The sequence below is a fragment of the Chiloscyllium punctatum genome, chromosome 8, assembly GCF_047496795.1.
Source record: "Chiloscyllium punctatum isolate Juve2018m chromosome 8, sChiPun1.3, whole genome shotgun sequence".
NCBI lineage: Eukaryota > Metazoa > Chordata > Chondrichthyes > Orectolobiformes > Hemiscylliidae > Chiloscyllium > Chiloscyllium punctatum.
Genome location: NC_092746.1, coordinates 132,283,150 through 132,295,568, shown reverse-complemented (window position 1 = coordinate 132,295,568; position 12,419 = coordinate 132,283,150). Strand labels below are relative to the sequence as shown.

The 12,419-nt window shown below is 50.8% G+C and overlaps 1 protein-coding gene across 1 annotated transcript; it reads right to left on the bottom strand.

Annotated features, from left to right (window-relative positions):
• Positions 1-1,945: 1,945 nt before the first annotated feature.
• Positions 1,946-11,465, bottom strand: LOC140480934 (fucolectin-like). Its single transcript, XM_072576532.1, has 5 exons — positions 11,385-11,465; positions 5,712-5,779; positions 4,774-5,047; positions 4,197-4,364; positions 1,946-2,493 (listed from the first exon to the last, which is right to left on the bottom strand). Exons 2-5 carry the CDS (start codon positions 5,776-5,778, stop codon positions 2,481-2,483), a joined length of 522 nt encoding a protein of 173 aa, XP_072432633.1. The 5' UTR covers position 5,779; positions 11,385-11,465; the 3' UTR covers positions 1,946-2,480.
• Positions 11,466-12,419: the final 954 nt, after the last annotated feature.

Here is a 12,419-nt window from a genome sequence, read left to right as displayed (position 1 = left end):
CTTCACATGTTATGGGCAACCCAGAGAGATTCAGTCAGACCGAGGGTCAAATGTTACTGCGAGGCTGTTTCAGGAGGTAATGGATAGCTCAGGTATACAGGACTTTAAATCCAGTCTGTGTCATCCTGAATCGCAGGGAGCTTTAAAACAGTCGCATCAGACCCTGAAGATCATGTTGAGAGCGTACTGTTATCTGAATGATTGGGATAAAGGTATCCCATTCATGTTGTTTGCCATTAGAGATGCTCCAAACAAATCTACTCAGTTCGCTCCCTTTGAGTTAATATTCGGTCATGCAGTGAGAGGGCCTTTGGTCCTGTCAATTTTACTTTAATTAATTTCAAAGTCAGAGATCTCACACTCAGATTATGTACTAGAGGTGGGGGAGAGACTAAATCGAGTAGGTGAGTTAGCTAAACAGCACCTAAAAAGGGCACAGCATAGAATGAAGCAGGTGGCAGATAAAAGCTCTGAGGTTTGGATGTTTCCCCGTAGGGATGATGTATTAGTACTGTTCCCAGTGATAGGAGATCCCTTCAAAGGCACCACTGAAGCTGGCTATCAGATTGAGGAAACGTTGGGTCAGGTAAACTGTCTGGTAAGGACACCAAATAGGAAAGAACTGTATCAGGTATGTCATGTGAACATGTTGAAACCTTATTATGATAGGGACAGGGACAGGTAGCGCTGAGGAAGAAGGGGAGGTTACAGAAGGACTGGGACAGGCTGGGAGACTGGGCAACAAAGTGGCAAATGGGAAGGAATCTCCACAGAGCCTCCTGCATTAACCTGTCATTTCCTGTTATCCGGGAGATTATCACCTTCCATCTGTGTCCTCTCATCATTGAGCTTCAGTAGGGGGGGGAGAACAGGTCTCCCACTGTCCACTCACCCACGTCCCCTTATCATTTAATAAGCCTCGGTTAATTCACACCGTAATGGCCTGAGTTTACATTGGGAAGGGGAGGGGGAGGGGGAGGGGGAGGGGGACGGGGACGGTGGGTAGTGGGAGCTCCCTGGGACATGGAGGTTGGGGGATGGACATGGGTATGGTGTGGGTGGGCAGTGAGGTGTGGGGATGTGGTGTGGGTGGGGGTGTTGGGGGTGTGGGTGGGGGTGTGGTGTGGGGGTGGGGGTGTGGGGATGTGATGTGGATGTGGTGGGTGGGGTGTGGTGGGGATGGTGAGGGTGGGGGTGTGGGGGGGATGGTGAGGGTGGGGGTGTGGGGGGGATGGTGAGGGTGGGGGTGTGGTGGGGATGGGGAGGTTGGGGTTGTGGGGATGGGGAGGGTGGGGGGGGGGGGGAGAGTGTGGTGGGGGAGTGTGGGGGTGTGGTGTGGGGGTGGGGGTGGGGGTGGGGGTGTGTCAGAGTCAGAGGGGTCCCTCTGGGACGGTGACTGTGTGAGGGGGGGGGGGTCCCTCTGGGACGGTGACTGTGTGAGGGGGGGGGTCCCTCTGGGACGGTGACTGTGTGAGGGGGGGGGTCCCTCTGGGACGGTGACTGTGTGAGGGGGGGGTCCCTCTGGGACGGTGACTGTGTGAGGGGGGGTCCCTCCGGGACGGTGACTGTGTGAGGGGGGGGGGTCCCTCTGGGACAGTGACTGTGTGAGGGGGGGTCCCTCTGGGACGGTGACTGTGTGAGGGGGGGGGGTCCCTCTGGGACGGTGACTGTGTGAGGGGGGGGGTCCCTCTGGGACGGTGACTGTGTGAGGGGGGGGGTCCCTCTGGGACGGTGACTGTGTGAGGGGGGGTCCCTCTGGGACGGTGACTGTGTGAGGGGGGGGTCCCTCCGGGACGGTGACTGTGTGAGGGGGGGGGGGGTCCCTCCGGGACGGTGACTGTGTGAGGGGCAGGGGGGGGGGTCGGTGTGATGGTGTGGAATGAGTCTCTGATTGTCCTGTGGGTCATGGACTCAGTGAGATTGAACAGACACAGTCTCAGGCCTGTGCAGGCAGCAATTTTATTGAGGCTTTTAAATCAGAAAAAGCAGAAAGTTACACTTCGCTCCCACATCCTGACAGAACAGTGTAATTACACAATACAGATCTTCCATCGTCAATCAGTCCTGGTTTGTTAGTAACCAGAGACTCTGGGGATTAATACCAGTTCAAGTCTGAACTCTGGGTGCTCAGACAAAGATGTTGTTCCATGTGACAGTCAGGATGGTCTGAGATTTTTCTCAGTCACCTCCCCCCTCCGTCTCCCTGGATAATCTTTGACAGAGTTTCTCAGATGATGCTGTCACTGAGCGTGGTCTCCATTGTCTGGGACTGTTCCAGGGAGATTGATGGAGAAATCCGTGACTGACTGACTGTGGATGGGAGACAGAAACTGGGAAAGGCTGGTTCCCATCCTGGAATCCTTGTTTACAGCAACATTCAAGCAGAGGGTGTGGCCTGGGGGGTGGGGGGGAGCAGGAGCTGATTGGCTGCAGAAGCTCAAAGCACAACATGGCTATCTCCAAATGAGCAGCGTTTTGGATTAATGTTCATGTCTGGAAAATAAAAGTCACAAAAAACACTCCGTTACTCTCTGATTGGAAATCACACTCACCATGTCAGTGATTAATACTTTTCCCAATTCATTGACACGGTATTCCACCGAACAGATGAACATTTCTGACCTTATCAGGGAGTGGACAGGGCCCAGGGGGGGGGTTGTAGGGGGAGCCTGGAGCTGCTAATACTGATCTGATGTGACTGACTGGGTTCATTCAGAATTTACCATATTGTGCTGGGCCTGGATTCACTCGGGGGGGGGACAGCAACAGCAGATTATAGAGTGGGAGACTGTGTGGAAGAATAGGGGGAGACTATTTATAAACGGGAGAAAAGTTTGGGAAATCTGAAGCACAGAGGGATGTGGGAATCCTAGTTCAGGATTATCCTCCGGTTCAGAGGCAGGTTCAGTTGGCAGTTAGGAAGTTGAACACAATGTTAGCATTGATTTCAACTGCAAGAACACAGGCGCAGGGATGGACAGCTGAGGCCATGTTTGGAAAATTGTGGGACGGTTTGGTGTCCCAGTGATCTCCAGCTCAGAGGAAGGCCCTTCAGCCCATTGGTCTGTGCTAGTCAAAACCAGCCACCTAAGGATTCTAATCCTGTTTTGCAGCCTTTGGCACATAGCCTTGTTTGCCTTGATACCAGAGGGACACATCCAAACACTTCTTCAATGATGAAGGGCTCTTCTCCCTCCCTCCCTCCCATCCCTCCTCCCCCCTCCCCATCCCTCCTCCCCCCTCCCCATCCCCCCCTCCCCATCCCCCCCTCCCCCCTCCCCCCTCCCTCCTCCCCCCTCCCTCCTCCCCATCCCTCCTCCCCCCTCCCCCCCTCCCCATCCCCCCCTCCTCCCTCCTCCCTCCTCCCCCCTCCCATCCCAGGCAGTGAGTTTCAGGTTTACCCTCACATTCTCACCAAACCTCCTGGCCCTTCCCTTTAATTTGACAGGGATCTACCTGGTTCACCTTGATTCTGGAGACCAGATCTTGCTATACCTCCTTTCCCATTGGGAGGGCAGATTGTGGTGTAGAAATCTCTCCTGAACACAATATCAACTATTTCTGCACTTTCCCTAACCACAAATACCCCCTCACCATTGGAACTGCAAGAGTATTTTTGCATTTCTGGATTTCCCCTGCAGCTGTGTTCCTCCACCTTCCTCCTGTTGTTGCTGCTCTATAAACTACCCTCAGCAATGTCACTATTGTTCCTTAGATCCAACCCAAATGGATTCTGTCTCTAACCCTCGGGACAGCCTCTTTCTCCAGCCCTTACCCAACATATCCTCCCCCCTCCTCCCCATTTTTTCCTTCCCATAGCTTCCCACTGACATGCCCATCAAAATGAAGGTCTGGTGTTAAATATTCAGCCTCACTATGTCCTTGTGCCAGGAGCAGTGGCCAGGTAATCCAGATTCAATCTTCCCATTTGCTCACACCCCCACCCCCACCCCCACCCCATGTTCACAGCTGCTGTCCCCATAAAGACATTCCATTGGCAGCCAACTTGGTATCTGAGCGCTCCCAGGGAATGGGGATGGGGGGGGGGGAAAACAGACAGCTCCGCATGACATGTACTCCGAGGCCGAGAGTTCACTGAGAGGGATTGGAGATCAGCGAGTTAGATTCTGGCGATGAATACTCACTGAGAGAGGGATTGGAGATCAGGGAGTTAGATTCTGGCGATGAATACTTACTCTATGTCGTTGTGTGGCTCATGGGTTCCATAAGCTTCCACCTCACACAGCGAAATGCATTTTTCATTTCCTGGGATAGTGATGGTCAAAAACACACCATGCACTCCGACACCATTGCAGTTAACCAATTGACTCTGTCCCGGTGCGATTGAGATGTTGGACGCACAGCTAGAAAAGGCAGAAGGAGAAACTCAATCCACAAGAAGCAAGAAACAAACTCAAGATCAGACACGACAGGATGAGTTGAATTAATCAGCCTGACAGTGCAGTTTGTGTGGGGCTGGGATTTTCACATGACACAGGTAATTGGGAATCTCTCAGGTTTGGTGAATTACAGAAGGGAGGGGGGGGGGGGGGGGAGGTACAGGGCCCAGTAAATTATAGAGAAACCAAAGAATTGCTGAAGCTGGAAATCTGAAACAAAACCAGAAATTGCTGGAGAAACTCAGCAGGTCTGGCAGCAAGTGGGGAGAGTGAAACAGTTAACGTTTCAAATGCAGTGACCTTTAGAACTGAAGAGCGTACGGTTTGTGAATTACAGAAATATTTATAAATAACACAAATATTTATAAATTACATTTTATTGTTGGTTCCATTGTTTTTTAAACAGTCTCCAACGTGAATGTTTGCTCCTTCCAAACCTTTGTCTGAGCTGGTGGTAATTTTGACTTTATAGATCCGGTAATGATAGTGGAAGTCAAGTCTCCACCAAGGGGAGGATTCCACTCTGGTACGGCTGCAGGATCCCTTAGTGGGATCAGTCATGTCATTCCCATCAATTGCGTTCTCTGCATCCCCCAGAAAGTCTGCAAGGCTGGACTGAGTGGCCCGAATATTCCCAGCCAAGTTTCCTGGAATAAAGGGCATGAGTGTTAGTTTAAAAAAAAGATCACTTTCCTCAACTCTGACAACATTTATCCTGTCTGGAAGAAGTGCTTATGGTAATGTCCCAACCTCTGATCCAGGAGGCCAGAGTTCAAGTCCCAGAGGTGTGTCATGACGTCTCCAAGCAGACTGAGTCAGGAATCTCTCCCCCAGTCGATAATTTGAGGTAATTGGCAGAAATACTCAGTGGTGACAGGAGTTACACACAAGTTGTGATCTGGATGGTGGTGTTCCAGTGAGTGCTGAGAGCAGAGGAACTTTCAGACAGAAATCTTTCAGAAAGACTTTGAGGCAGGAGTAGATGCCTCTGCCTAATTGGACAGGGCCTGTCAGAGACCCAGCGGGCTGAATGGACTGTGATTCTCTGATCAATGCTCCAGAGTTACACAGCCAGACAGACATTCAGATGAGCACAGCTTTGACCATGGTGCTGCTGGTCTCTATCGGAGCTGGGATTGCTGGTTTCAGGTACAGTCTCTGGCTGGTCAGTCAGTGAACACTGAACCAGTCTGAGCAACACTGCTCTCTACTCATCACCATTCAAATAAAGAAGCTCCCAACTGGTTAGACCGGAGGCTAATCCCTCACAGTTTGTATTTGTTTGTAACTGGCTCCACATAAAGATCTTACCATGACGTGGGTGGGAAGTAGCAAAGCCGAAGAGGCAGGCAAACACCAACAGGTAATAAGGCACCATCCTGTAGAACAGAGAAACAGAGCAGTTTATGTCTCACACTGAGAAAGGGCCTTCGAGAGAATCATTGAGAGATTACTGGACACAAAGAGGCTACTTCAACATAGCAATCAGCAGGAGGTCACTCAGCCCTTTGAGGGTCCTGCTCTACCATTCAGTTCGATCATGACTGATCTACACTACCACCTCCCACTGACCAGAAGGCCAAAGGCTATTGTAGCAGAATTTGGCCATTCGGCCCTTTGAGTCTGGTTCACCATTCAGTCATAGCTGATAGATTTCTCAACCCCAGTCTCTCACTTTCTCCCTGTAACCCTGCATCACCTTACGAATTAACACCCTCTCTCTCTCTTTGTCTGAAATGCAGTCAACAAGTTGGTCTCAACAGAAAACAGTCCATGTCTTGATTTTTTTGAAAAAAAATGCATAACCCGACACTTTCTCGTATTGTATTCCAACAGCCAATGCTTTACCCACTCTCTCCCAGCCCCTCTAAATCCTTCTGCACTCTCCAGCTTCCTCAACACTACCTGTCCCTCCACCTATCTCTGTATCTTCTATAAACCTAGCAACAATTATCTCAGTTCAACACTGACCGTTACTGTATAATGTGAATAGTTGTGGTTCCAACTCTGACCCCTGCTGCCATCCTGAAACAGACCCCTTTATCTCACCCTCTGCTTTCTGACAGTCAGCCAATCCTCTATCCATATCTTACCCCTAACACCATGGACTCTTATTTAGCAGCCTCCTGTATGGCACCTTGTCAAAGGCCTTCTGGAAATCCAAATAGATCACATCCACTGGCTCACCTTTGTCGAATTGGCTCATTACCTCCTCAAAGAATTATAACAGATTCATCAGTATAACCTCCCCTTGATGAAGCCGTGTACTTCCAAGTTCTCCACAATCTCATCCTTAATAAGTAACAAAGAGGATTGATGAGGGCAGAGAAGTAGATGTGATCTATATGGACTTCAGTAAGGCGTTCGACAAGGTTCCCCATGGGAGACTGATTAGCAAGGTTAGATCTCACAGAATACAGGGAGAACCAGCCATTTGGATACAGAACTGGCTCAAAGGTAGAAGACGGAGGGTTGTTTTTCAGACTGGAGGCCTGTGACCAGTGGAGCGCCACAAGGATCGGTGCTGGGTCCTCTACTTTTTGTCATTTACATAAATGAGTTGGATGTGGGCATAAGAGGTACAGTTAGTAAGTTTGCAGATGACACCAAAATTGGAGGTGTAGTGGAGAGCGAAGAGGGTTACCTCAGATTACAAAAGGATCTGGACCAGATGGGCCAATGGGCTGAGAAGTGGCAGATGGAGTTTAATTCAGATAAATGCGAGGTGCTGCATTTTGGGAAAGCAAATCTTAGCAGGATTTATACACATAATGGTAAGGTCCTAGGGAGTGTTGCTGAACAGAGAGACCTTGGAGTGCAGGTTCATAGCTCCTTGAAAGTGGAATCGCAGGTAGATAGGATAGTGAAGAAGGCGTTTGGTATGCTTTCCTTTATTGGTCAGAGTATTTAGTACAGGAGTTGGGAGGTCATGTTGCGGCTGTATAGGACATTGGTTAGACCACTGTTGGAATATTGCGTACAATTCTCGTCTCCTTCCTATCGGAAAGATGTTGTGAAACCTGAAAGGGTTCAAAAAGGTTTTACAAGGATGTTGCCAGGGTTGGAGGATCTGAGCTACAGGGAGAGGCTGAACAGGCTGGGGCTGTTTTCCCTGGAGTGTCGGAGGCTGAGGGGTGACCTTATGGAGGTTTACAAAATTATGAGGGGCATGGATAGGATAAATAGGCAAAGTCTTTTCCCTGGGGTCGGGGAGTCCAGAACTAGAGGGCATAGGTTTAGGGTGAGAGGGGAAAGATATAAAAGAGACCTAAGGGCAACTTTTTCACGCAGAGGGTGGTGTATGGAATGAGCTGCCAGAGGATGTGGTGGAGGCTGGTACAATTGCAACATTTAAGAGGCATTTGGATGGGTATATGAATAGGAAGGGTTTGGAGGGATATGGGCCGGGTGCTGGCAGGTGGGACTAGATTGGGTTGGGATATCTGGGTCAGCATGGACGGGTTGGACCGAAGGGTCTGTTTCTGTGCTGTCCATCTCCATGACTCTAAAATCTTCCCAATGACCGAGCTCAGGCTAACCGGCCTATAGTTTCCTGTCTCCTGCCTCCCTCCCTCCCTTACACAGGGGTGTTGTATTAGCCCTTTTCCAGTCCTCTGGGACCATCCCTGACTCCAGTGATTCCTGAAAGGTCCCACCAATGTCTCTCCAATCTCCTCAGGTATTTCCTTCAGAACTCTGGGTTATCATCCCTCAGACCTTTCAGCTTCCCCAGCTCCCTCTCCTTAGTGACGGCCTCTGCCCTCATCTCTGTCCCCTGATTCTCTTGTAGTTCTGGTGTGTTGCTGGGGTCTTCCACCTCAGTGAAAACTGATACAATGTACCGGCTCAATTCCTCCGCCATTTCTCGGTTCCCCATTGCTACTTCTCCAGCCGTCCAACATCCACACTTATCAATCTTGTTAAATATCTAAAATGAAACCCTTGCAATCTTCCCTTAACCTGCTGTTCCTGAAGTTAGATTTCCACTCCCCCACCACCCTCATTATTTAATGTTTAAAGTCCTATCCCTTTCGGCCTTATGCCTGAAACGTGGATTTTCCTGCTCCCCGGATGCTGCCTGACCCGCTGTGCTTTTCCAGCCCCACACTCTCAACTCTGATCTCCAGCAACTGCAGACCTTACTTTTGCTCACGGTGTTATGGTCAGTTCCCTACAGCTCCCGCTGTCACCCACACACGGCGCAAGGATCTCTAACCTGTCAGACAGGATGAACAGCTCAGATTCCTTCATCACTACCCCCTGGATCCCTCGAGCTGACTCACTGGGAGACACGTCCTCCTGTCCCTGACCCACTGACCGAATTCGAGATGGTGTGACTGCATCCAGGGTATTCTCCTTGTCCCTGATGTGTCTCAATGTTTGAAGCTCAGACTCCAGCTCATCGACTCTGAGCCAGAGTCCCTCAGGAATCTAACACTTGCTCTGGATGTGGTCACTGTGATTCGCAACGGAATCCATGAACTCCCACATCACCTGTGACCAACCCGGAAGTCTGGCCCAGAATCTCTATTTCACGAACTCAGTTCTTGATGTAACAAGAATGTCTCCACCTGCCCCTTAAACCATATACAAGCTGAGTCTATCTAACCTGTCCTTACAAAACCAAGACCCATTCCAGGTCTGGCAGCATCTGCAGACAAAGCAGAGAACGTCTGAGGAAGGGTCACTGGACTTGAAATGTTAACTCTGTTTCTCTCTTCACAGATGCTGCCAGACCTGCTGAGCTTCTCCAGTGATTTCTGTTTTCATTCCAGGCATTAATCTGCTGAATCATCTCTGAACTGCCTCCCACACACCTACATCCTTCCTTCCATACAATGACCTGTACTATACATTGTGCTCGCGATACAATCTCTCCAATGCCCTGCCTAACTGAGGGGTAACCTCCCTACTCCTGTATTCAATTCCTCTCACAATAACCCATTACATCCTCTGAGCTTTCCTGGTTACTCGCTGTCCCTGCAGATTAACCTTCTGGAATTGATGTGCTCATACACCCAGATCCCACTGCAGCTCAGAGCTCCACAATCTCTCACCTTTGTCCGTAATTCATTTCCTTTTTATTCTTTCTTCCAAAATGGCCTATTTCACACTTTCCCATTTGCCAGCTCTTTGCCCATTGCCTGAACCCAACTAAATCCCTTTGTAGGTACTTGCTGTCCTCTTCACAGATCCCTTTCCAACCCATCTTTGTGACATCAGCAAGTATCCCCCTCCATCCCCCTCCATCCCCTCCATCCCCCTCCATCCATCAGAGGTCCCAGCACTGACCCTGTGGCACCCCCATGACATCCTGTCAGTCTGAGAAAGACCCAGCTTCTTCCTGTCTGCTTCCTGTTAGCTGCCCAATCAGCTCTCTATGTCAATGTTAGACCCAGCAGCCTCAAACTTTACCTCAGCCTTTGATGGAGCATCTGATCAAAACCCTTCTGGAAATCTAAGTTATGTCCATCCCCTGGTTCCCTTTTTCAACAGAAAGTATTGCCATCACAAACGATTTAAAATGGTGTCTCTTTGTTCCAGACTGGCCCTGACTCACGTCCACCTTGTCAACATCCTTCAGGATCGTTTACCCTCCAACCCGGTCACCCCCCAACCCCCTCCATCTCACCCCCCCCCCAACCCCCTCCATCTCACCACCCCCCCCCCCCAACCCCCTCCATCTCACCCCCCAACCCCCTCCATCCCCCTCCATCTCACCCCCCCCCCCCCCAACCCCCTCCATCTCACCCCCCCCCCCCCCCCCCCCAACCCCCTCCATCTCACCCACATCCTTCTATTCCTTTCTGTCTGGGTCTTTTCTAACTTGTCCTTAAATACATCGACAACATCCTCATCAAACACTCCCAGGACAGGGACAGCACGGGGTTAGATACAGAGTAAAGCTCCCTCTACACTGTCCCCCAGCAAACACTCCCAGGACAGGGACAAGGACAGCACGGGGTTAGATACAGAGTAAAGCTCCCTCTACACTGTCCCCCAGCAAACACTCCCAGGACAGGGACAAGGACAGCACAGGGTTAGATACAGAGTAAAGCTCCCTCTACACTGTCCCCCAGCAAACACTCCCAGGACAGGGACAAGGACAGCACAGGGTTAGATACAGAGTAAAGCTCCCTCTACACTGTCCCCCAGCAAACACTCCCAGGACAGGGACAAGGACAGCACAGGGTTAGATACAGAGTAAAGCTCCCTCTACACTGTCCCCCATCAAACACTCCCAGGACAGGGACAGCACAGGGTTAGATACAGAGTAAAGCTCCCTCTACACTGTCCCCCCATCAAACACTCCCAAGACAGGGACAGAATGGGGTTAGATTCAGAGTAAAGCTCCCTCTACACAGTTCCCCATCATACCCTCCCAGGACAGGGCCAGCACGGGATTAGATACAGAATAAAGCTCCCTCTACACCGTCCCCCCCATCAAACCCGCCCAGGGACAGGGACAGCAGGGAATTAGAGTCATAGAGATGTGCAGCATGGAAACAGACCCTTCGGTCCAATTAGATATAAAGTTCAGATTACTCTTGATTGCACGTTGCACTGGGGGCTGTTGGGTGAATGCCATTCTGCATTTAAGGTGCATCGCGATGGGTAAGAGGTTTCAGATAATTAGAGAATACACCCACTGCTCAATTCCCAATTCCCAATACCCAAAACCCAGTACCCCGTTCACTGTGGCATTCCCAGTGCCCACTACCCAGTGCTCCCTGCCCAGTTCCCAATGCCCAGTGCCCAGTACCTAGTGCTCTCTCCCCAGTGCCCAGTCCCCAGTGCCTTGTATCCAGTGCCCTCTACCCAGTGTTCCCTTCCCAGAACCCTGCCTGCCCAGTGCCCAGTTCCCAATGCTCTCTCCCCAGTACCCAGTGCCCAGTTCCCAGTGCTCCCCACCCAGTGCCCAGTGCTCCCCACCCAGTGCCCAGTTCCAGGCTGCAGGAAGAGTGATCAGGAACAGTGTCTCACCTTCTGATGGTTTTCACCGTGGCTGTGAGTGGTGGCTTTGCTCAGAGATTTATATCAGAGCAACCGGGGGAGGGGTCAGTGTGCTAACTGTCACATGATGCTGATAGTGTCTGTCTATTGACCAACGGTCTGATCTGATTGGTCAATCTTGGGTAATAGTCATTGACGCAATCCCCTCCAAAAGAAAGAAGGAGGGAAATGTGCAACATGTGAATGGCCGTTAGACAGGATGGGAAAGCAGGAATGTTCCATGGGAGAGGGGTGGGGGGTGTTGTGGGAGAGGGAGAGAGAGAGAGAGAGAGGGAGGGAGAGGGAAGAGAAAGAGAGGGAGAGGGAGGGAGAGAGAGAGAGAGAGAGAGAGAGAGAGAGGGGAATAGGGAGGGGCACCTGCTGGTTTAGCCTGAGGGTCTCCACCAGCTCAGGCTGGGGGGAGAGATTGTGAAGGGGGTCCTTTGTGGTAACGTCAGTCATTGCAGGAATTGAAGCCTCACTGTTGGTGTTACCGAGCAGCTGGGGAATGGTCAGGTCAGCAAGAAGATCAATGACCTTCCTCAATAACCACCAAATAACTGGGCAAAAACCAAGTTAATGAGATCCTCTCCTTTCTCCAGCTCTTTCAGTTTGGGCTAGAGATTGCTGTTTATTAGCATGGTGCGTACTGTTTAATCACACCAGGACGTAAGTGTCACTGGCTGGTTATCGCCAATCCCCAATTACCCAGAGGGCAGTTAAGAGTCACCTGCTTTACTGTGGGTCTGGAGTCACATGTAGGCCAGACCAGGTAGGGATGGCAGATTCCCTTCCCTGAGGGATACAGTGAGCTTTTACATCAATCCCACAGGGGTCACCTCGAGAGTAGCCTCGAATTGAAGCCATGCCCCCAGTGCATTAACCAAGGGCTCTGTATTACCAGTGACAGTATAATGGTGTCCCACTCTGTCTCCATACATTACCACTGACTGAAGTGACCAAGGGCAGACCCTCACTGGGCAATATTTGGGAAATAGGCACAACCGTGTGAAGGGATCACCAAAA